The sequence below is a fragment of the Centruroides vittatus genome, unplaced genomic scaffold (genome assembly GCF_030686945.1).
Source record: "Centruroides vittatus isolate TY-2023 unplaced genomic scaffold, ASM3068694v2 contig_1443, whole genome shotgun sequence".
Taxonomy (NCBI): Eukaryota; Metazoa; Arthropoda; class Arachnida; order Scorpiones; family Buthidae; genus Centruroides; species Centruroides vittatus.
Genome location: NW_027120899.1, coordinates 14,545 through 40,138, shown reverse-complemented (window position 1 = coordinate 40,138; position 25,594 = coordinate 14,545). Strand labels below are relative to the sequence as shown.

Sequence of the window (25,594 nt, the reverse complement as noted above, 5' to 3'; positions counted from 1 at the left end):
ATGTTTATGATGAATTATATCTTAGAAAAGTCTATATTGTTAGAAAATTTAACATATTAGTTCTTTGAGAACTTTAATAAATATTACACTAGTATTTTTCATTGAAAATAATAATATTTTCCAAAAATATTTATTATACATAAAACTTACATTTGTAGGCAATCAGGTTGTGTCTTTCGTCACTGGAAAGATCGAATGTGGGACAAATGGTCAATCTCCTAGCAAACGACATCAGCAAATTACTAAATGTAAGTTGAAAATAATGTCTTAAACAACATGTTTAATTAATATATACTATGTAAACCCATATATTTCGCCGTGTGTTTATACAATCCCGTTGAAAACTCCTCGGACAGAAAGCCATTTTAATATATCTTCAGTAATTTCAAACAGAAAAATTTTATATACTTATAATTATTTTATATTGATAAACATTGATTATAACTGAAGATGTTTACAATTGACAAATACAACAGCTTTCATACGATCGTTCGTTATGTCATCAAAAACCTGGCCTTCATTTGCAGTGATTTAACACTAAATTTTCTTGACAAGTATGGCAACATAATATGCAAGACATATGTTATTATCTAAAGGTTTTTTTGCTTAAACCATCCACACTTTTTTGTGGACTTTCTCTTAATACGTTTTTAATTCTATATCAGAATCTAATTCTATATTATCTAATTCTATTCCCTATTCTCTATAGGGGAAAAGTCAGGACTGCTAGATAGGCATTTTAGTGTTTTCATATTATGTTGGGCCAGACAAGTATGGCAACATAATATGCAAGATATATGTTATTATCTAAAGGTTTTTTATTGTCATGAGATTGCCTTTGTAACACGGATATTTTTCGCTCTGACGTCATTTCTGGTATTGATTACATTTATAAAAGAATAACTCCTATCGAGAAGAACGAAAAGTGTAGGACAGTGCAGTACATACTCTATGACTGGAAAATAAATTTTACGTGCTCGTGAATATCGATTGTATGCAAGAAGACATTCCGTTAAGTTTTGCAAGTTTTACAAGTTATAAGTTCTCAACTATTTTCTAAAATTATATGGACATGCTCTCTGTAATCTTCGCACTGATAAAACGGTGGGAATGATCGATTCAAAAATGCAGTAAAACGCGCACATATAAAATGTAGAGAAATGTCTGCCATATGAATAACACATAAATTTTGGAATTTTTCGAAAACACAAAAACCCGGTATTCTGCCATTATCAATAATTTTCAACACTGAAAAGGTAACTGCCAGAATATTAATCTTGTAATGTACATACAAAAGTAGCTTGTGTATACTTAATATGCCCATGACATACAATATTTTATGATTTCAAAAATGATTATACTCAAATTTAAATTAATTTTAATTGAATTAATAGTTATTTATCTTGTGTATATATATATAACACTTTCATTTATTACAGAATGTTTCCTGCCTTCCATTTTTAGTTTTGTTGCCTTTTATCATTAGTACTTCGATAGCCATGTTGTGGAAATATTATGGATGGACTATTCTAATTGGATTCTTAGTCATATTTCTCTATCTTCCAATACAAATTGCTTTTGGTAAACTATATTCAAAATTGAGGTAATTATTATTTTAAATTATATACCGTATTTATTCCATATAAAACGATCTCGTACAGGGCCAATAGGACAAGGTATAACTTTAAAAATCAAATTAAAGAAAATTAGAATTTATTAATACAATTCTAATTTTATTTTGTTTAATCACAAGTAAAATAACAAATGCACGTAAATTCACATATTGCCTCACAAAAATGACTGGCATTTTAAATTATAAGGAAAAATCTTGTGAAATCAACAATATAATTTGTTTACGTAAAGCTGGACAATTGGGAACGTTTTTTCTAATTCTTAACAGTCGAATCCACTCTCCATCGATTACACTTATGAGTTTTTCCGAACTCTGATTTCCGAATAATCATCTGTTTTCTTGTGGGAATGGAGTAATTAAAACTTATATCGTGGTCTCGTATGATTTTGGAATTTCAATGATTTAAATGACCCAGATAAAATACTTATGTTTTCAAATACAAGAGGGTAAGCATCTGGTAAAAAATGCGAATAAATGCTTCACAAACATTATTTATAAAAACGCAAAGAATCTATCGCTCGCGCGTATAGGTCGACCTAGGAATTTGAAGCCGTGATAAATGAATAAAAACCTCCTCTTATATGCAAATAAATACGGTAATTGTAAAGTATCTGTAAAGAAATAAAGAAATCGTTCATTATTTAATAATTATTGATAGAAATGGAATTGATGTACTTAACATATATAAAATTGAATGTATTTAATCGAAATCTATTGTACATTAGATGATATTAAAAATGGTAAGATGACCAATATGTTAACAGAAAGATTTGGAATGCCAAGGCTTGAATCCGTTGAGCAACCCAAGATTTTTAATAGGATGTATGATACACAAATTCTAGATGAGGGCCAACATATGCAGACATGCCATTATGGGCCTGACCAAACCCATTATGGCTATATTATGATTAAAAACCTCTTCATACCAACCACAGGATAAAAAATCAAACAATAAAATAGTTAATTATAATTGTCTTATAGTCCTCATTTCTAACGTTATTTTTAATTGTCTACATGGACTTTACTCATTATTAGGACTTTACACTGGCGTTAAGACTTGACACAAGAATAAGAATTAGTTCAGAAAAAACAAATTTTCTTTATTATGTCACCTGTAGTAAGTCCCAATAATGAGTAAAGTCCATGTAGACAATTAAAAATAAAATAGTTGTATTTATAAGCGAAAAAATATATTTAGAAACAAGCTTTTCATTTTTGGAACGTGTGTAGCTTTTTGCAATTGTGCATAAAGTATGTTTTGAAAATTAATATTATATGCTCATGAATTACGGAAAATGTTCATTTGGTGCAATTATGTGTTAATTAACGTCTTTCTAGGTTTTCTATTCTTTCTTAACGTGGTATAATCAGACACCGTATCGTCATCAGACTGATTAAAAAAGCATTCGGAAACAAATCAAAAGGAATAGCAAAGTGTGCTGCTATAAAAAGAAAGCGTATAAAACGCTTGAGCTTATATCCGTATGATTCAGGGCAAAACTGGTATTACAAGAAAGTATAGATAATTTTGTGAAAATATTAAATGTGCGTTTAAATTGATTCACTGTTGTAGAAATCATAATGTTTTTGCTGTACAATTATTCCTTTATCATTGTTGTAATCATAGTACTAAACTTTCATTCAATTGCATTGGATCTTTCTTGGTGAATATAGTTTTCTCAATAAGTGTACCGATATGTATTAATTACGCTACCAACAATACAAAGTTTTCTATAATACTTTAGATTCAGTCAGACTATTGCATTTCCAGTACGGATCTATGTTTAAAAGAAATCGGTCGCTAATGGTGTATGCTATAACGAAAGTGGTTTATTATATTTTAATTTGTAACATTACTAATGACCCCAGTGAGGTGGATGGGAGAATAAGACTAATTCCAGTAGACGTTTTCGCAATGAAAAGTATAATTTAAATGTTTTGACTGATAATGTTAATGTGTGTACATCTGTTCTTTCTTTGGCCTGACTGTTGCATGTTTGTTTATAAGAATCTTATATATAATATATATTTCTATATCTATAATAATTACTATAGTATAGTACTCCTGTCTCCTATAGGTGTATAATACATTACTGCAAATTTTAATGAATATGCATCGTATTTACAAATAATGAATTTTATTTGAATAATGAAATAGTAAGTAGTGTTTCAAACTAATTGTGGAAAATATATAATTAAAAATGAAAAACAGCGAATCAAAATAGCTCCTGTTAAGACAGTCCAATGGAATTTAATGCCTCAGAAATTTTGATTTACGAAGTAGAGAGAAAAGAGCAAAGAAATTGACTGGATTTAGCGATCAGTCTCTTCTGCACATAAATAACAAACATTTTAACTACAAGAAAGGCTTACGTGCAGTCGTTAATGTGTAGCCAACATGCATTTTATAAAGCAAAACGAAATGTAAATCAATAACTATGTATTTTAGCTTTACGTTTTATTAAGTTTAAAAGAAGTTTAAAAAAAAAATACTCTAAAAATTTGAGCAGCTTTTTAAATAGCTGGCCAGATTCTAAGCTGCCCACGATTCGCTATTTTTGACCATCACCGAAATTACTTCTTTGAGACATAGCAAACAAACTAGGTATTTTGGAATTTTACTGTCATGTGTCCGTAATTGAAGTATCAAAGCACAGTATAAAACACCTGTTTTTACGTATAAGTTTATTTGTATATTTCTAACAGAGCCAATGTATACTTTACTCAAGTTTCGATGTTTGCTTATCACACTGAAACTATACAAAAATTTCCATCCAATAAAACTAACACATTCGCTTATAATGTGAGAATTTGCATATCGTCTTTGTTGAAGGGGAGTGTAGCATAAAAATTGTTGAAAAAGTATAAACAAAACTTTTGTAATATTCAGTACTACATAAATGAAGGTCTTCGCTTTAAAGTAACATTGTCTTCAGATATAAAATATATGTTCAGTATTTAATTACATATAATTTTGCAAAAGTATATATTTATATATATTTAAATATAACTGCTTAATAGATTGCAAGCAGTTGTATTGGGAGACGAAAGATTGAATTTGTTGAACGAGATGATTGCTGATATGAGATTAATCAAGATGTACACCTGGGAATCGCCATATGCCGCTTTAATAGAAAAAATCAGAATGTAAGTGCAATGAAATATATTAAAATTTGTATAAAACGGAACCTAAATAAAACCAGTTGCTAGGAAAACAGAGAAAATTTTCCAGAAGCCTGTTTCTGTTTTAAAGAATAAACGCTGTTCAGAGCATAAATATTCCAAACTGGAGAAAATAGTTGACACTGGTTTTATTGTAATTTAGACATGCTAATGTGTTTATCTTTAAATAATTACTTTTAGAGTTCTACAATTAGTAATATTTAATTGTTTATATTTGCAGGAAAGAAATGAAAAAAATTCGATTGTTTTTATATACAAGCGGAACATTAATCATATTGGCTTATCCTGTGACGAAATTATTTACTTTTTTCACATATCTCGCATTTTTGTTAAATGGAGGACAATTAAATGCCGAAATTGTATTCGTCACAATGATGTTTTCAATGTATATCTTCTTCTACATTATTTCTATAATGTCTCACGCATTGGGATCTATTGCAGAAATTTTGGTTTCATTAAAGAGGATACAGGTATTGAGCAATTTTAAAACTATTCTTTTCAAATTTTATTATTGAAATACTAAGTCAGAAATTACTCGACGATATAAAAATTTAATTATTAATATTATTGCAAATATAGATATCAAATATTAAAACAAGTCAGTAACAGAAGCTGAATAACTCTGAAACCTGCCTAAACAGGGAAAATGTACTGAATAGACGATATTCTGTAATAAATTTCACAATAAACCTGAAATCTTTACAATGCAAAACTAGAAAAAAATTTATGTACGATGAACGTCTGTTAAAGCGTGAAATTAGGATTCCACTTGTATATGAAATTGCTTCCAATACCAAAGTTAGCATGTATCATGAAAATTTGTATTCTGTGAACAAGTTTGAATCATTTAAGAGTAACGAATGTCACGTGAGAATGAACACAAGAAACGAATTTCTTTTAATCAGTAGATTAGTTCTTTATCGATAATTTGACTATTAAAAATTTTCTTTGGTTTTTTTCAATTCATAATCCATTTGACGAGTTCAAAATCATTACCCGAAAACTTAATCGCTTAGTTCATCAAAAGCCCGTGTAAAAACTTTTATTTGCAACACTAACATTTTTGAAATTTTAATTCAGAATTTCCTCCTTCTTCAAGAAAAAGGTAACAATGCAGTCAAAACTGTAGAAGAGAGAAAAAATTTAACAGAATTCGAAATACGGATGGATAGTGTCACAGCTGCTTGGAAAAAAGTAAGACATAGCTTTGAATTTAATATAAGTTCTGCAATGAAAATTATATCTCTTAAGATTTGTTTAATTCGATAATTTTAAAGTGGATATATCATGAATTAGGAATTCATAATACATCCACTTTGTGTGATTGTCACTGGTTCTCTTCTTTCTGAATTTACATTCGTTAAAGTGATGGAATAATTAGCACCATGTGTTACGATTTGAACCGAAACAAGAGACATTTTGGCCTACGAGTGGATAAGTGGATAACACCACAGAACAATGGTAGTTGGATCGGCTTCGTACTCGATAAATGAGTTGAATTAGTAAAGTTTTTTTTAATTTTCTTTACGTATGTAACTTCTAAATTCGAAAGCTTTTCCACATAAAGCCATTCTAGAAAGCATTGCGCTCTTCGCAGAGCATTGCACTCTGGAAAGATTTTCTGTGTAAAATTACAAATGTCTTCAATCGCCTTTGTAACTTTACAAACACTTCGCTATTTTCTAAATTTTGTAGCCTTGTGCATGAATTCGTATTCAACATATGTATTAAATTAAATAAAATAAGAAATAATTTATGCTTGTAACAGCACAAATGAATGGGGAGCGTTACTTGTCAAAATCTGGTTCAGCGAATGATCTCACCAAACGAATTGTTACTATGTGATATTCTTAAATATTTGGTATTGTTACTTAAATAACACATCATATTATCGGAAAAATTTCGGTTTACCGAATTCATTTCAGAGGATGAAACATTATTGTAATATTACGAAACATTCAATTCACGAACGATTTGTAGTCTACGTAAAAATGATTTTAAAACCAATAAACAATGATTAATTTTAAATCTATATTTATAAATGAGAATGTTTGTTTCTTAACTATACACACCTAGGCCGTTCGACCAATTACTACGAAAGTCGGCATTCATGTTTATATATCCGTAACTTAGATAATGTTGTAATCCCATCCCAAAATGTCTATTGAATTTCTGTAAATCAATGCATTGCTATCCTTATTTGATTTGCTGATTTACACGTAGCGCCATCTATTAACAAAAAATTAACAAAATAATAATCTAAATAAAATTCTTATAAAAAAATATATAATGTTAAAATATATATATATATTCACTTAATTACTGCAATAAGGATATAGCGCGAAAAACACGCGCTATATAATAACTACAATAGGTAGCATATAGCACTTGCCTGCATGCATTTGAAAGTATTACTCTGAAAAGTCTACAGTACAGTGCGTGATCGGTTAACGAACATAATCCGTTCCAAAAGTGTTCGCTATCTGAATTTTAGTTAACCGATAATCGATTTACCATAGGTTTTTATGGTATTTTGGTTAATTCGTTCTGGAAACTCCGAAAAATGAAAAATACAGTTGTGAGGACCACCATTTTCCCCCCGCCAAAAATACCTCGATGTTAACATTTTGTAAACTACTGTTTACAACATTTGTGATATAATAATACTTACGAAATCACTTATTTTTACCTTTTTTTGATAATTATGTATTCGTGTGAATTTTGATTGTATTTTAAACAACAACCGAAGTTGTAAGAGGAAATTCGCCTATTTTACCAATCTAGGGACTCCCCTTGTCTAAATTTTAATATTTAAAACGATTAGAATAAAAGAGTTTATTATCCAAATCTCACAACATACCAAGGGAAGAATGAGAAAGCAATCAATGAGTAATGATGAGGACTGCCCCAAAAACAAGATGAGTCACATCGACTCAATGATGACTCTGCAAGGACTAGATGTCATTGCCAAAAAAAAACAACAGAAGACAATCATCTCAGAAGACAATCATGCAATGACAAAACCGCAAATAGATCGTCACCCGATGATGACACCAGAAATGAATCATCACTGATGACAAATTTTTCCATGCTGGAAATATTTAAAAAGGAGAGCTCCTGCCCGACAAAATTCAGTGTGTAATTCCCATACTCAACACGGGAGTATCACCCTCATAGTCAGAGAGACAGAAATTCTCACCAGTATAGTTTTCGTGCTCAAGACAGAGTATAAGTGAGAGCAGACCCAGGACAACAAATAAGAGAAAATAGACCAAAGATGGTCAGACAGACACAGGACTTAAGCAGCCAGAAAGTGCAGTCCCATCCAGGCAGTACCAAAACAATACAAGCAAGAAAGAGCGAGAGTGAAACAGGATCAAGAGATTGACCAACTGTCAAAATAGACGAAAGAAGACATCTTGTTTCAAATGGTATGTTGTGAGTCGCGTAGTTTGAATACCCCACGTTAGGTACCCTCCTCGTTGTATAGATAAAGATAGGCGGATTTCCGAAGATCAGATTTGATAACTCTGTTCTGAACTTTCAGTTTTTTTTGCTAATAAATTCCTTTTAATTGTTTATATCTGACTCTGTACTCTTCCTCCTGAGAGGCTCATTCCTAGACTTCAGAGTGACTCTTACCCTCGCGCCTTAGTCATTTACTTTATCCCAATCGGTGGTGTGTCCGATAAAACACACCTGGTGGCAGGACCCTATCAAAAACGTACGTAAGAAAACATCTTGACGGCCCCGAACCCCACACACAGTCGAGTCCACATAAGTCGACACCCCAAGGGGAAGTGGAAACGTGTCAAGTTATCCGATGTGACGAGTAAAGCAAAGTTTGGAAAAAAACACAAAACTACAATTAGGAAAATACAGTAGTGCGTAATACATTAGTATAGGCTTACAATACATTGTGTCTTCCATTTACAATTACTCTGTAGATGAAAAACTGAAAAATTCGTTTAGTGTTTGTTTTGAGCACTTAACTGTATCGAGTTTCCTTTTCAACTATCATGAACGCCTTAAAAATATCATCTTCGCAATTTGTCAATTGTTGGAAAGTGACGTCTAAGGATTCTTAATGCCTCTACGGTGAGAAAATGCAAAATTAAATTCTGGTGTGACGTTGATGTAGATTGTATATTTTATTTTTGTGTATCTGCTATTATATTATACATAAAAATACATAAAATGTTAAGGCATTTTTATTAATATGTATATATATTAATAATAATAATATATTATTGAATATATTAATTATATATTAATAAATAAATTGACTCTCCCTCCTGAAAAAAATGAGTTCGCACCACACGTGAGGAGTGAATTCATTTTTTCTATAGGGGGTGACAACTTATCATAGTGTGGGACAGCAAAAGTATGTTGTCTTATCCAGTAGTGACGAGTTAAACGGTATAAATCACACTCGTACCCAGCAGAATTGAATAAATAAAAAACTTAAACCAACACCTTAATGTTCGCTGAGAAGATTTTTTTAATGTAACAAATGTTTTCGATCTATTCGATAGATCATCGTCAGGTTAAAAAGAATATTTCTTAAATGGAACACCAATTTCAAAATTCACAAATAATAACAAGTAACATTAATAAAATAACTAATACATTGTAAAAGATACAACAAGTGTAAAATAAAAAACGTTTCACTCGTACCCAGATATAAAATTATCTATCCTAACCAGAAATAATTCACTATTAAAATATACTAGAGTTCACGTGCCTCTTATAAGTTTTTAACGGCATATTTCCAAGCTGAGGGAAGACTCTCTGCGTACCTTGCGTTAATGCATTTATCTTTTAGCTTGCTTCTGTAAATTTCCATCCTTTCAGCTGTTCTTGCCAAAGTTGGGGAATGTACCTGTTTTTATGATTTTCGCCTCATTCCATCGTACCAAGGATCCTTCCGCTTGCCCCATCTGGGCTAGTAGTGTTGTATTGGAACCTTTTCTAATATCATACTTATGTTCCTTGATCCTTATTCCTAGGTTTCTAGTGGTAACCCTACATAATCTTTATTAATACCTATTAGCTGGTTCTCGTAGGGAATCTTATACACACCCGCCTTATCTTCTTTTTTAACTAACTCTTTATCGTTTCTAAGTATTTTATACAAGTTCGGAGCTCTTTTCAAGATCACCCTTGTATCCTTAATGCTTGCTATTTCTTTCATAATCCCTCCTAGATACTTATTGTATGTAAATTTCGTGTACCTATAAGGCCCGTGCCTAGTATCTTTATCATTACTGGCCTCAAATTTTCTAATAATTTCCTCAATAACTTTCCTCTTATAACCTAATGTTCCTGCTATCTGTATAATTCTTTCTGTCTCTGTATCCTGGTCTATCACATTCTCACAGTATATAAAGGCCCTTCTAATCAATGCTCTAAATGCTGCTAATTTATATTTATAAGGGTCATTAGAGCTTGCAGGGATATATAGTGGGCTATGCGTTGGTTTAATGAATACGCTAGTGGATATATGCCCTTTGCTAAATATAATATTAATGTCTAAGAAATGCACCATCCTGGAGCTTTTTTGGTCTAGCTTCAGGTTAAGGCCCTCTTCGTTTTCGTTAATTCTATCTACAAAGTTAGCAATTACTCGATTGTTCTTTCACATATTATGAAAATGTCATCTACATATCTCTTGTAGTATGCTATCTCCCTTTCGAAGCCGCGCAAAACTTTTTCTTCTACTTTACTAACCACAAGCTCGCAAAGGAGCCCCGAAATTGGGCTTCCCATCGGTACTCCCCTTTTTTGCTTAAATACTTGGTCTTCGTAAGCGAAGAAGGATTCGCAGCATACTAGGTTAGTCATTTCTATAACCTCATTTCTGTGTTGTGTTAACGTTGGGTTTTCTCTAAACAAGAACTCCAAAAGTGCTTCTATACAGGATTCAATCTTAATAGACAGGTACAAACTTTCGTAATCTAACACGGTTCCCACTTCTTCATCCTTCAAATCGATGCTTTGTAGCTCTTTAACTACCATAACAGGATCCTTTACCACTAATTTATTATTTTCCATCAGTGAGGAGACGTATTCTTGCAATCTTTTTTCTAGGAGAAATGTAGATGCTTTTCGTTTTTCCACAATAGGCCTTATTTCCTTTCCCTCTTTATGAGTCTTAGCGAAGGCAAAGAGCCTAGGGAGCCCTGGTCTAGGGTTCCTGCATTTTCGGACAAACGGTAAGATCCTCGCCAGTTTGGTTTCCTCCAGTTTCTAAACCCTTCTATCAATAGCTTGAACTATTTTACTGTTGACCTTGATACATTCCGTTTTTCTGATATACTCTTCTAAGGCTCTATCATATGTTTGTTTTTTCATATAACAATTTGTTTGCTTTTATCTGCTCTTGCCGCAATCAAATTATTCTCTTTTGAGTGGGAACCGCGTTAGATTACGAAAGTTTGTACCTGTCTATTAAGATTGAATCCTGTGTAGAAGCACTTTTGGAGTTCTTGTTTAGAGAAAACCCAACGTTAACACAACACAGAAATGAGGTTATAGAAATGACTAACCTAGTATGCTGCGAATCCTTCTTCGCTTACGAAGACCAAGTATTTAAGCAAAAAAGGGGAGTACTGATGGGAAGCCCAATTTCGGGGCTCCTTTGCGAGCTTGTGGTTAGTAAAGTAGAAGAAAAAGTTTTGCGCGGCTTCGAAAGGGAGATAGTATACTACAAGAGATATGTAGATGACATTTTCATAATATTGAAGAACAATCGAGTAATTGCTAACTTTGTAGATAGAGTTAACGAAAACGAAGAGGGCCTTAATCTGAAGCTAGACCAAAAAAGCTCCAGGATGGTGCATTTCTTAGACATTAATATTATATTTAGCAAAGGGCATATATCCACTAGCGTATTCATTAAACCAACGCATAGCCCACTATATATCCCTGCAAGCTCTAATGACCCTTATAAATATAAGTTAGCAGCATTTAGAGCATTGATTAGAAGGGCCTTTATATACTGTGAGAATGTGATAGACTGGGATACAGAGATAGAAAGAATTATACAGATAGCAGGAACATTAGGTTATAAGAGGAAAGTTATTGAGGAAATTATTAGAAAATTTGAGGCCAGTAATGATAAAGATACTAGGCACGGGCCTTATAGGTACACGAAATTTACATACAATAAGTATCTAGGAGGGATTATGAAAGAAATAGCAAGCATTAAGGATACAAGGGTGATCTTGAAAAGAGCTCCGAACTTGTATAAAATACTTAGAAACGATAAAGAGTTAGTTAAAAAAGAAGATAAGGCGGGTGTGTATAAGATTCCCTACGAGAACCAGCTAATAGGTATAAATAAAGATTATGTAGGGTTACCACTAGAAACCTAGGAATAAGGATCAAGGAACATAAGTATGATATTAGAAAAGGTTCCAATACAACAGTACTAGCCCAGATGGGGCAAGCGGAAGGATCCTTGGTACGATGGAATGAGGCGAAAATCATAAAAACAGGTACATTCCCCAACTTTGGCAAGAACAGCTGAAAGGATGGAAATTTACAGAAGCAAGCTAAAAGATAAATGCATTAACGCAAGGTACGCAGAGAGTCTTCCCTCAGCTTGGAAATATGCCGTTAAAAACTTATAAGAGGCACGTGAACTCTAGTATATTTTAATAGTGAATTATTTCTGGTTAGGATAGATAATTTTATATCTGGGTACGAGTGAAACGTTTTTTATTTTACACTTGTTGTATCTTTTACAATGTATTAGTTATTTTATTAATGTTACTTGTTATATTTGTAAATTTTGAAATTGGTGTTCCATTTAAGAAATATTCTTTTTAACGTGACGATGATCTATCGAATAGATCGAAAACGTTTGTTACATTAAAAAATCTCTCAGCGAACATTAAGGTGTTGGTTTAAGTTTTTTATGAGTTAAACGGTGTCGAGTAAACCAGAGTTTTTTTTAACACTAATGCCTATGTAAGTCGGTCAGGACGACAGAAAATTGACTACTTAACCAATGGTGTCAAGTTATCCGGGTGATGACTTATGCGGAGTCGACTGTATATGCTTTCTTACTACGTTTATTTATATTTATACGTTTATGTTAATATTTATATGTTTTGTAGTAATAAAAATAAATATAATACACAGTCTTGCATTTTTATTAGTCATGTTTTTTCCGTTTGTGGGAGTTAAAGAATCTGTGTAATGTCGATTGCTTTACTTTCTTCTTCGGATTTTCCAGAAGGAAGCAATAGCATCAGTGGTGTAGCGTAGTGGGGGCAACAGGGCGGCCCGCCCGGGCGGCACTTTTAAGTGGTGGCATTTTTTCACAATAAATAATAATAATATCTTGTAAAAATTTGAACCATTTTATTTCATATTTTTGTGTTCGGACCGATTGAAATGAGCATGGAATTTTTCATTACTTATTCTGTGACGAAACTGGGGAATCCCCTTTCTTTAAATGAATGTATAATAATGACATCTTGCTCATTGTAGCGACTGACAACACCGTCTGTACTGACTTGTAGGGATTCCCCTGTATTTTATTTAAGGGGGCGAAATTTTCCTCTGCTCCGGGCTGCTGATATCCATGCCACACCACTGAATAGCATTGCAATTGTAGAGATCCCCAAGCCTATTAACCTCAACCTCGCTTGGATGCTATTTTCAGAAGACAACATATCTCGCCAAGTTTCCTGGTGTTCTTCATTCAAGAGTTCTTGGCGTTTCTTCTGTTGTCAGATCAGTTTCAGGTTCCATTATGAGCTCTTTAATGTTCTTTATTTCTTAGATTTGACTTTTATTACTCCTTTAGTTGCTCGAGTCTTCTTGATTATACTGTATCTTTCTCAGATAAGATTAAACTGCGCCCTACTGCCCAGCAACATTAGGCATGAAACATCTTTTGCCCACTCTCTACCTTCCCTATTATACTTTCAAACTTTCGAAAATAAAAACTGACGCAAAACTTAACGAGTGCCTGTCTGACAGTCTTGAGAATTCTATAAAAATTGTTTCTGTCAGAAAAATAAAAGGTTGGAATTATAAAGGAGAGTTTCAAAGTTTGGAGGAATACTATCCGATCAGTATTACACCGGGTTGTTCGTCGATTCGACATCTCTCGCGCACCGAAAAGTTCCCAATTATTGCCTGAAGACAAGGGAAGACAAATTGATATTCGTTACGTTATGTTGCTTCTTCTTGTGTTTGTCCTGTGAGGTGTTCATTATCCGAACATATGTTCGTTGTTCGAACATACAAATCTTTCGCAAAAGTGTTCGTTATCCGATTTGTTTCTGTTCCGAATTGTTCGCTAACCGATCACCCACTGTATTTAATTTTCCACATCTAACAACTCGAGTTATTTCATTTCTGAATAATACTTTCTTAATTCTAATAAGTGCCTTCCAGTAGCCACGTGTAAAACTATCAAACTCTGGTACTTAGTTATCCGTGGTTTGGGCATGGCCAATGGTGTGGCCACGTGGATTTTTCTGAGTTTTCTTCACCTAAAGAGGGGCCTGCTTTCCATAAAAGTTTTCCTGGAATGAAGCCCTCCCAGCAAATCACTTACGTGGCGCGTTGCTGTAACCAAATAAATCAAACTAACTCAACGGAGCAATTATTTATTGTGACATCGTCACAGTGCCGGCCTGCATCTTTTCGTTACAATGTTCTCAATTTTTATTCGTAATTTTGTCCCTGTGCATCCTACTTTTCCTGTTGGCAATAGAGTCGTGCCAGTAAGGTATCTAACTTCATTCATGGGAAAATTTTGAATCGAAGTAACGTGACATACATTTCAAATCTGATGTTCTTATACAGTTAATCTGGACTTCCTGCCCCTAATTTCACTACCTCTGGTCTCAGCTCTCATGCATCTAACTCTTTTTTCTATATTGAGGAAGAATAGACAATTGGAGTATCGTGATAAACGTGACACTGGTAGACTAAAAAACTTATATGTTCTTCGTTTTAATATTTATTATATTATAGTATTTATATAACTACGAAAGTTATCTTATGTAAGGGTTTATCACACAGAGTGATTAATCTAACACCGTTCAAAAAGTCTTTCTTCTTTTACTGTACCCAATTGAAAGAATTTTTTAAACACGTGACATTATGCACTTGGTGTTTTAAACCATTACGTAAGATAACATTTGTAGTCATATAAATCAAATAATATATTATAATATAATAGAAGGGTTAGAAGTACGAAATAATCTAATAATCTTGATGTTCGTTATTATTTTTTGCTTGACAACGCCAGGCTCATCTGCTAGTTTTATAATAATTATCAACATATATTTTCAATTTTATAAAACTGACATTATGATAAATTAATTTATAGTTTATTATTAATATTTCTGATTTATAACTTCTAAGATTAGCTATGTATATTTTTAATAAGTTTGTTGTTTTTATATAAAGGGCTTCGAACCAACATTAAATGGAATATCATTAAACATGCAGCGTGGAGAATTATTAATTGTCATAGGCCCTGTTGGATCAGGGAAGGTAAATATCTTGTTTTGTATTTTAAATGAAAATTATATCCTTTATAATTTAAAGATTGTGGAAAAAATTAATAAAAATGAATTAGATAAATGGTTACATTTTCTTATTTATAATAAAATGAATTTTTAAATTTATATACAGTACTTGCATATCTTGTTTAAATAATTTTATCTATTTATGATTCTAATCCTTCAAAAGAAAATATATAATCTGTGTACTTATACAAAACGGTGGGTGTTATTAGTATCATGTACGAAGAAAGATAAATTGTTGGACAAGTATTCGTATTACAGGCAGTCCTCTACTTACGAACGTTCGTTTTACGAACTTTCAAAGTTACGAACAAAGCCGACAGATGTCGAGTTAACATCAGCGTGAGTAGAGTACCTAGATATTAGAGTAGCAACACACGACACGCTGCCATGTTCTGTCGACCGACTGTCAACCCGTGGTCTATGAGTTTACATTAACCTCTTAACAGTGGAACAGTCAGACGTGGCGCTACCAACTTAGTTGTGGAGAAAAAGCGTGGAAAATTTTTTAAGAATTTTCCCAAGCGTTTTTCTCGTTTTCGTTTAGGAAAAAAAAATTTCAAACAGTTACGTCTAGTAAAGAAAAAATCGTTCTTTATTGTCACATAATTTTTTATATGTAAATTTTTTTCAGCGGTAATTTTTTGCTAAATTCTTTGTTCAAATTTATATTAAATTTTTTTTTGATTTTCCATCCGATACGATTTTTTCAAAAGTTTTGAATTTATTTTCAATTTTATATAATTTTTAAAATTTTAGGCATTAAAGTAATGACGATTTTTTCCAACCTGCAAATCAAATTCAAGAAAATATAATTGACAGTTAACGAATTTTATCCACAACAATAGATGACGTAAAGGTTGTTACATTTACAACTATTACGCCTGGCGGCCTTTCCCCCAAACTAAAATGTGGGTGAAGGTCGTCTCGTGTTCTACATTCTGTAGAAGTGACGTAATCATTGTAAATAAAAGAAAATTTCAATATATCTTTTATTTAAAATTTTAAAATTCGTTGTTCAAATTTATACCGAAATATTAAAGTGGATTAAAATATTAGCATTTTGTAAATAAACTTAATTTACATATAATAAATTTAAATAAATTAATCTTTAAGAAACAACAAAACAATAAAAAAATGTAGAAATAATTTTATATTCATCTTCACATTTATAACACATGTTATTGTCATTGACCAATATTTAAATTTAAAAACAATTTTCACTATTGGCATGCATCAGAAAAAAAAACATAACTTCCCTAAAACACACTTCACTGAAAGGGTCTGCTTCACTCTGAAAAAGCTGACAGTTTATGTCAGAAATCCAATGTGTGACCTACTTTCTCTAACATAGTAAAACAAAGTAAGTTACAGTACAACAATACACATAAACACAAATAAATTAGTAGCCCAATAATACATACTTTCATTTATATCCATGTTATATCCAAAGAGCCAGTTCTCGCTAATTGTCGAAAATAAATTATTTTCAACTTTTCTTTCTGTAAAGTAGCATATTCTGAAAAACAAGTTCTATATTCAGAGTAAAATTTTCACATTTTATCCGTTAAATACAACACAAAATGTATGGATCCACGTAATAAAAATTTATCGCAGTGAACTTCGAAAAAACGAGAAACACAGAAACACCAAACCACGCTCTACAAAAATCTGCCGCCAACTGATTCATATAGGATGTCCTGTGAAAAATTTCAGCACATGACGAAAAGTTTTTGAAATGCTAAAAGTTTTAAAAAATTCTTTCATGAAACTCGATGAATTAAATTAATAAAGAATAACTAAATCTGTTTAATAAAGATTAATAATTTACTATATACTCTTCAAGGACTGCATAGATTTGCACTATAGACTCTAGTATACCTTTTTAAATAGGATTAGCAATAAACGGCTGTGTTTAAAAAGGTATACTAGAGTTAATAATTTACCATTATAATTATGCAAATTAGATATAAAATAGCTTTCGGTCACATGATCACCAAGAAATATGAAGAAATATGTGTACAGTTTAATATTTGTGTACATATATTTCTTCATATTTGTGTATATATTAATAAATTTTAACTAATGTCATCGTTTAAAATTTAATGTTTCTGTAAAAATTTGTAAATTGTAACAAATTTCATCAAAGACAACAGAATAATTTTCAGCTTATAAAAACTCTACAATAAATGATTATTTCTTCGAAAGACGTCGATATGCACGAATAAATAATAAATATGTAATAATGCTTTTATTCATTTTAAGTGGATATTGTAAAAATTAAGCTTTTTCATTTGTTTGGCCTTTATAATTTAGTTTCCGAATATTTTACTGTGAAATTCCATTTAGTAAACAGAAAGAAAGACAAGCTATTAATTATAAATAGGACAATAGAATAATTTTTACGTAAATTGGGTGTAAATACAGAAAAAACGAATTATATTAAAGAAGGGACAAACAAGCTTACATCCCCAGAACAGAGCTTATAATTCGTTGTCATTTTCAGCCTGTTCCTACTTCGATGTTTTATGTTGGTAAAAAGTTAATGTTTTAAGATGTTCTTAGTGAAGAAAGATAAAAGTATCGAAATATAATATTCACACACACAAAACTATTTATGTATGTCGACATTAGAAATTTGAAATGAATTATAGAATGTCCTGGATAGACATATCGTGTGATTGTCTGTTTCTTCTGTCTTATTTTGTTTTTCTACGTGAAAATAAGATATCTTTTAGAACTATTGATAATATAAACATTTTGTTTCGTTATATATTACCTTCAATTACAGATGCAAACTTTAATACATGGAGCATGTGAGAAAGTGTTATTGTATCGATTATTACATTTTTATGAATACATCTGAGACTAATGACAATATATATTAACCTAGTTTAAGTGTCAATATTTTATTTAGAATCATTTTAAACGTTATTATTACATCAAATTATGAAATGGAATATTCCAAGTATAAGAGTAAGAGGGAGGGGAAAGAAGCCATGCGTGGGAAAAAAATGTGTTTTTATCTAAATTATAATAAAATTTACTTATATTTACGAGAGATATCGACAATTTTCTTCTGGAAAAATGTATCTTGATAAAATTAATTATCTATATGAATGAAACTTTCAATAATACATTAGTTACAATGACTGACGTTTCTTTCTTACCCTTTCTGTAGTATGTCTTGTGTATTAAACATAGTTTCCTAGATTATAGCATAATAATGTGTAAAAAAACTAAAAATTGTTAATTTGTAAACGCAGATACTATCACATAAAAAGCATACTGTACCCTCTGTATATTTAACGTCAGTTATTCGCGATTGAATTTTTCTAAATAAACCTGTTTAATCCGTAATTTGACAGAAAGAAATTGTTTATGGCCGTATTTCATATATCTAATGTTTTTCTCGTGATATTATTTCAAATATCGAAAAAAATATACATTTCTATATGGACATACATCAATATTTTTATTTCTGAATATTATATTTCGATACTTTTATCTTTCTTCACTAAGAACAATGTACTTTTATTTTAAAAAATTAACTTTTTACCAAGATAAAACAGTCGAATGGGAACCAGGCTGAAAATGACAATGAGTATATGAGCTCTGTTCGAGGGATGTCAGCTTATTCGTCCCATCTTTGATATAATTCGTTTTTTTCTGTATTTACACTCAATTTACGTAAAAATTATTCTATTGTCCTGTTTATAATTAATAGCTTGTCTTTGTTTCTGTTTACTAAATGGAATTTCACAGTAAAATATTCGGAAACTCAATTATAAAGGCCAAACAAATAAAAAAGCTTAATTTTTACAATATCCACTTAAAATGAATAAAAGCATTATTACATATTTATTATTTATTCGTGCATATCGACGTCTTTCGAAGAAATAATCATTTATTGTAGAGTTTTTATAAGCTGAAAATTATTCTGTTGTCTTTGATGAAATTTGTTACAGTTTACAAATTTTTACAGAAACATTAAATTTTAAACGATGACATTAGTTAAAATTGTATTAATTTGTACACAAACATTAAACTTTAGACATATTTCTTCGTATTTCTTGGTGATCATGTGACCGAAAGCTATTTCTATCTTGGCGAGAATTTTTCCACATTGATCTTTGTCATATCTAATTTGCATATTAGTGATAGTACATTACTAATCTGTATTAAACAGATTTAGACATTTTATATTATTTAAATTTGACTGGATTAGTAAAATAATTATATAAAATTTTTAGTATTTTGCAGGAAAACTTCAATTCAGGTGACGTAACAGTCATCCATGGTTGGCAGGAGAATTTGCACAATGAACTTTTTTATATCTAATTTGCATAATTATAATGGTAAATTATTAATCTTTATTAAACAGATTTAGTTATTCTTTATTAATTAAATTCATCGAGTTTCATGAAAGAATTTTTTAAAACTTTTAACATTTCAAAAACTTTTCGTCATGTGCTGAAATTTTTCACAGGACATCCTATATGAATCAGTTGGCGGCAGATTTTTGTAGAGCGTGGTTTGGTGTTTCTGTGTTTCTCGTTTTTTCGAAGGTCACTGCGATAAATTTTTATTACGTGGATCCATACATTTTGTGTTGTATTTAATGGATAAAATGTAAAAATTTTACTCTGAATATAGAACTTGTTTTTCAGAATATGCTACTTTACAGAAAAAAAAGTTGAAAATAATTTATTTTTGACAATTAGCGATAACTGATCTTTGTTTGGATATAAATGAAGGCATGTATTATAGGTGTACTAATTTATGTGTGCATATAATTATTTAGTTTTAATTTTGAAACATTTATGGTTTTTAGTGTTTATAAGCGTGTTATTTAGACATGTCTACCAATTTAGTTCTAAAACCTAGAACTACGTCAAAGAAGAATACAAAGTTTAATTAGTAAGTAGTCCCTTTATTAGCAAATTAATGTGTTGGTAGATTTTTTTACATTTAAAGTGTAATTAGATGAAACTAAATGGATATAAATATAGAAGGTAGAATATAACAAGACTGGTAGATAAAACTATTATTACGTATTACTCGATCAGAAAATGTTCGAAAAATTTATACTTGTAGAATTTTGTTTTGATAATTATGGCCTAGTGTTTACATCGAAAATATTTTTCAGTTATATTTGTAATCACAGTTCCAAATTATGTAAAATTCAGCTTGATATAATGATATATCATTTGAATAGTAATGGCACTTAAATATTTATAGGAGTAATTAAAGATTTTGAATTTTGTTTGACAAAACTGAGGAAGGCAAAAGTATCGACAGTTGAATATAATGAACTGAATTTAAGTAAATTAGTTGACTTTGTATGTTTTGATGTAATTTTTTCGTAATATCACGATATACAAACTTTTGATTTTGTAAATTGTATTACACTAAAAAATAAAGTTTTTCGTTATTCTCCTACTTAATGATGTATTTGCAATGTTTCTAAAAACTAAATAATACTTATTAAATTGAAATCCAAACTGTACAAAGTACTATGAATATCAGAGAAGACTGTTTTACTATAAATTACTACGTCTTACTCTAATGTTGATTTTACAAAAAGTAGGTCAGACAAAAACCGTTAGACTAATGACGTAGCTGTTTACATTTTCGGGTTGTATCGGTGCTCTCGCAATAGCGTCATTTACAGAAGTCACACCTACTTTTTTCTGACGCGAGCCAATTAGGAATATTAATTTTTTTAACCAATCAGATGACGGCAGGAAATTTAAATACGATTTATGTCGATAGATGGCCGTCTAAAATTTCATATTTATTTTAATTTTCTTTCTTTTATTGTAATTTCTCGAGAACTAAAGGATATTCCAAAACAAAGTTGGAGAACCCAACTACTCGTGAAAATTTTAAAACTTCACGAAATGGTCCAGTTATTTTATAAGAATTTTTTTACGAGTATAGTCGTCCCTCACCACTGCCACTCGATTGCCTTGGACGACTATTCTCGTCCCTCACTGTTTAGAGGTTTTAAGAAATAACGATTCTTTTTAGTTTAATAAAGTATTTTATTCGTAAAAATGCTTTATTAAATTAAAAAAATCGTCATTTCTTAATGTAAATCCATAGACCACGTGATGACAGTCGACAGAACATGGCGGTGATGACTCGTGTCTCGCTGCTCTGATATCTAGTACTCTAAGCGTGAGAGGTAGGTGAGAGGCTCTTAGTTGAGTTTGGACTGTAGTCGTGTGTGACTGCCTTGCGATTGTTGCAAGCATTGAGATTTGTGCTCCGTTTATCGATCGTGTTTTCTTTGGATATTCTGTGTTTTAATAGGAGTATTATATATTGTTGGAAAGAGCGAGGTACGAGGAAACTGATAATGTTAAATGTTTTTAAATCGGCCGAGCGGTTTAGAAGTTACGTGCGTCTGAAGTTTTCGACTTTGATCAGGCCTCACGTGTTCCTCTGGACTGTTATTGTGTCGGTTTCATATAGCCCTAACGATTATATTTAATGCCTGAAAATTCGATCTATTTCGGTCAATCGGTTACCGAGATATTAAGGTACAAAAATAGTACCGTTAACAAAGGACTATAAGTCACCACGTGGTCGCCGTAGCTGGTTGACGCGTCGTAGCCGTTCGGTGACTAGGTTTATGAGGCTTCAGTTTTCGCTCTTTTTGCGTAATTTTTACGCGGAAGCCTAACGGTTGTCTTCCTGTTTACTGTTATTGTCGCGGTTTTGTCCGGGTCGGTTTTCTTTAACGGCCTACTGCTTAGCCTATCGGCGTCTATCGAGCTGTTTGGCGCAACTGTGTTATTTCGGATACCTACAAGTGCGGTGTCATCTCTCGTGAACTATCGTCTTGGACTTTTACCTCCCTTTGGCTGGGCACAAAGTTCTGTGATTGACAGGATTCAGCAAGTTTTATTTCGTTCTAGCTGACGGTTGTGTCAGCTGAACGGCTACTGTGGACTGAGGACTCACTGCTGCTGATTTTTTTGGCTCGTTTTAAGGATATATCTACGTTTAGAACTACTGCTTGTGTATTTATCATGGATACTCAAGGAATACAGAAATTTAGGGATAGCGCCAATGTCATCTTGAAAGATCTGACAGACTACTGTACTAGTAATAATAAAAACAAACTTGGTACTAAGAAGAGTATACGTGTTATTACCAACACTTTACTTGGGTCATGGACTTGGCGGCTGATACTTTAAAGGCCAACTATCTTCCTAAAGTGATCGAGAAGAAATTGGCCGCATTAGCCACAAGGGAAGATCTTAACACACAGAGCATTATACTAGATAAAATAGAAAATATAGAAAAGAAAATACAACACACACCCCCCGCCCCACTGTACAGTACAGTGGTCAAGGCTAGTGGGTTATCTGGTCCTGGTCGTGCTGCCACAAAGCCCTCGGCCTGCAAGGAGGTTTTACTAGTTTATAGTAAAGACACGGAACATGGTAACAGTGACAACGTTAGAAAAATAATGCAGAGCAAAGTACGACCATCTTCTCTGCGGGTAGGAGTGGATAGGATTAAAAAAATCAGTGCAGGAGGAGTTGCCGTTGAATTATGTGGTAAAGGGGATATAGAGGTGTTGGAAAAATCCATTGAAGAGAACGCGCCTGAGCTCATTACTTGTAGGCCTAAGAAGAGGTGGCCGCATATAACCGTATTTTCAGTCCCAAAAGAAAATACTAAGGATGAACTGAGTAATCTTATATATGAACAGAATGAAGGGATTAATTCACTATATACTAAAGAGGAGTTTGTAGGCATTTTTCGCATTAAATTTATATTAGGGAGAAAGGATAGAAATTTTAGAAACTGGGTGGCTGAGATATCGCCTGAATCCCGGAAGATTATTTTGAAACTTGGCAAGCTCAACGTTGATTGGTCACGCTGCAGGATTTCTGACTTTTGTCCGATCCTGCAGTGTTATAATTGCTGTGGGTACAACCACGCAGCCAAAGATTGTACCAAACAAAATCCTACATGTAGTCACTGTTCAGATGAACATACATTTAAAGAGTGCCCCAATAGGGAGAAGGAGGTAATTTGTTGCAATTGTAAACAGGAGGCAGCGGCTGACCAAGCACACAATGCCCAGGACAGTATTTGTCCAATCAATCAAAGAATAAGAAATACTCTAATCGCCAGAACTGATTATGGATTGTAACGCCACACATAAGCTCCACTTTCTGCAGATAAACTTGGGAAAAAGCATTTCAGCCGCCTCACTGCTCTCTAAGAGACTTAAACAATATGATCTTGTCTTGGTTCAAGAACCTTATTGTCGGAAGGATGTCCCGGCTTGTTTGCCTACGTATTGTCTGGTGATTAGAGGTTCAGAGCTATTCCCTTGGGCTGTAACACTTGCACCTAATACTGACATGAGTATTATGCTCCAGTTGGACTACAGTAATCAATATACCGTTACAACTGAAATTATGCTACAAGAGGAAAGGATCATTGTAGTTAATGTATATTTTCCGGGAGGTGCAGAAAACATTTCATTCATTGACAATTTGCAACAAATTATTCACGACTTCCAAAATACTTACATCATTATTGCCGGTGATTTTAATGCACACTCCCCAGCGTGGGGAGGCGATGACTTAGATACCAGAGAGAGCATGTTGGAGGAGTTTTTTCATGCCAATGACCTTCTTCTTCTTAATAACCCTTTTTCTCCACCCACTTTCACCTCAAGTGCAGGTGAAAGTTGGATTGATATTGCTGCTAGTAGTGCTTCCTTGCATCTTAGGGTCTTGAATTGGAGGGTTTTAGTGGAGGATAGTATCAGTGAACATGCTTATGTAGCGTATGAGCTGGCCAGTGTTAATAATGGCACTGCCCATGCTATTTCCCATCGGGAAAGATTCTCTCTTGGTCACGCTAATTGGCATGGGATGAAGGACTTTTTAATGGAAAACCTCGTCGACAATTACTCCGAAGATCCTGCCGCGGTACGAAAACAAGTCGATTTTAATATAAAAACTATTAATATGGCTTGTGAACGGTATATTCCCAAAAAGACTATCACTCGAAAAAGCGTCCCATGGTGGACTGCTGAATTGAGCGAATTACGCCGCATTACTAGGCGATTGAGGAAAAATTATTAACGGTGCTCTGACAATAGTGCAAGGATAACTCATCGAGATCTATACCTACAAGCCCAAAGGCGGTACAAACAGGCAATAAAACATTCGAAATCCCAAAGTTGGCAGGATTTTTGCACGAAAACAGCTGTTAATCCTTGGAGATTTATTACGAGGATGTGTACAAATAGGCTCAGAAAAACTTAAATTTTGACTAGTAGAGACAACAAACCAAGGACCTTAATGGAAATGCTCACAATACAACTGCGGACATTTTGCCCAGATGATGATGCAGAGAACGATACTGTATGGCAGCAGCAATTACGCGCTTCACGTAATGAAACTCATAATTCCATTGATGTTTCGCAATTCACTGAAGAAGAGGTCAATGGCGCCTTCTGGTCCTTGAGCAAGGGCAAGGCACCTGGCCTTGATGGCATTACTGCAGAGGTGGCCCTAAACATTTGGAGTATCGTCCCACATCAATTGTGTAAGCTGTACAACGTCTGTTTACGTTTTGCCATCTTTCCAACTGTGTGGAAAGAGGCCTCTGTTGTACCTGTTCCCAAGCCAGGGTCAAATAATGATTCAAGACCTATATCTTTGCTGCCTGTTATGGGCAAAATTCTGGAGCGTTTAGTTGCTGGGAGACTAAAGTGGCATGTAGAGAACAACAATTGTATTAGTGATGCCCAGTTTGGCTTTGTCCCCAGCGTTCGGCGGAAGATGCCGTACAGGCCGTTGTTGGTAGTGTACAGCACCTACTGGAAACTCACAAATACGTTATAGGGGTCAGCCTCGACATATCGAAAGTCTTCGATAGTGTGTGGTGGCCCCTAATTCTACATCGGCTACGGGTGATTGAGTGCCCGGGAAACCTGTATAAAATCTTACAGGATTACCTCAAGGGACGTACAGCCATTTTAAGGTATGGCCAAAATCATGTTAGGAAGGAGGTTACTAGAGGTTGCCCACAGGGGTCCGTTATTGGGCCCTTGTTGTGGCTAATCTCTTTTGATGTTTTTCTAAAAGAAAACTTTGGACAAACTTATACTTATGCCTATGCCGATGATGCCATTATGCTGATAGGAAGGCACTCCAGAGCAGACTTGGAGAACAGCACG

At 32.8% G+C, this 25,594-nt stretch overlaps 1 protein-coding gene across 1 annotated transcript in view; it reads left to right on the top strand.

The window, feature by feature from the left end:
- LOC136968336 (ATP-binding cassette sub-family C member 4-like) overlaps positions 1 to 25,594 on the top strand; it is a gene marked incomplete at its 3' end in the record, with an annotated part of 68,551 nt that overhangs the window by 29,591 nt on the left and 13,366 nt on the right. The window contains exons 5-10 of the mRNA XM_067262336.1: positions 159 to 248; positions 1,440 to 1,603; positions 4,655 to 4,780; positions 5,037 to 5,286; positions 5,897 to 6,010; positions 15,254 to 15,340. Of these exons, the coding sequence (XP_067118437.1) occupies positions 159 to 248; positions 1,440 to 1,603; positions 4,655 to 4,780; positions 5,037 to 5,286; positions 5,897 to 6,010; positions 15,254 to 15,340 (831 nt within the window). The remainder of the gene's footprint in view (positions 1 to 158; positions 249 to 1,439; positions 1,604 to 4,654; positions 4,781 to 5,036; positions 5,287 to 5,896; positions 6,011 to 15,253; positions 15,341 to 25,594) is intronic.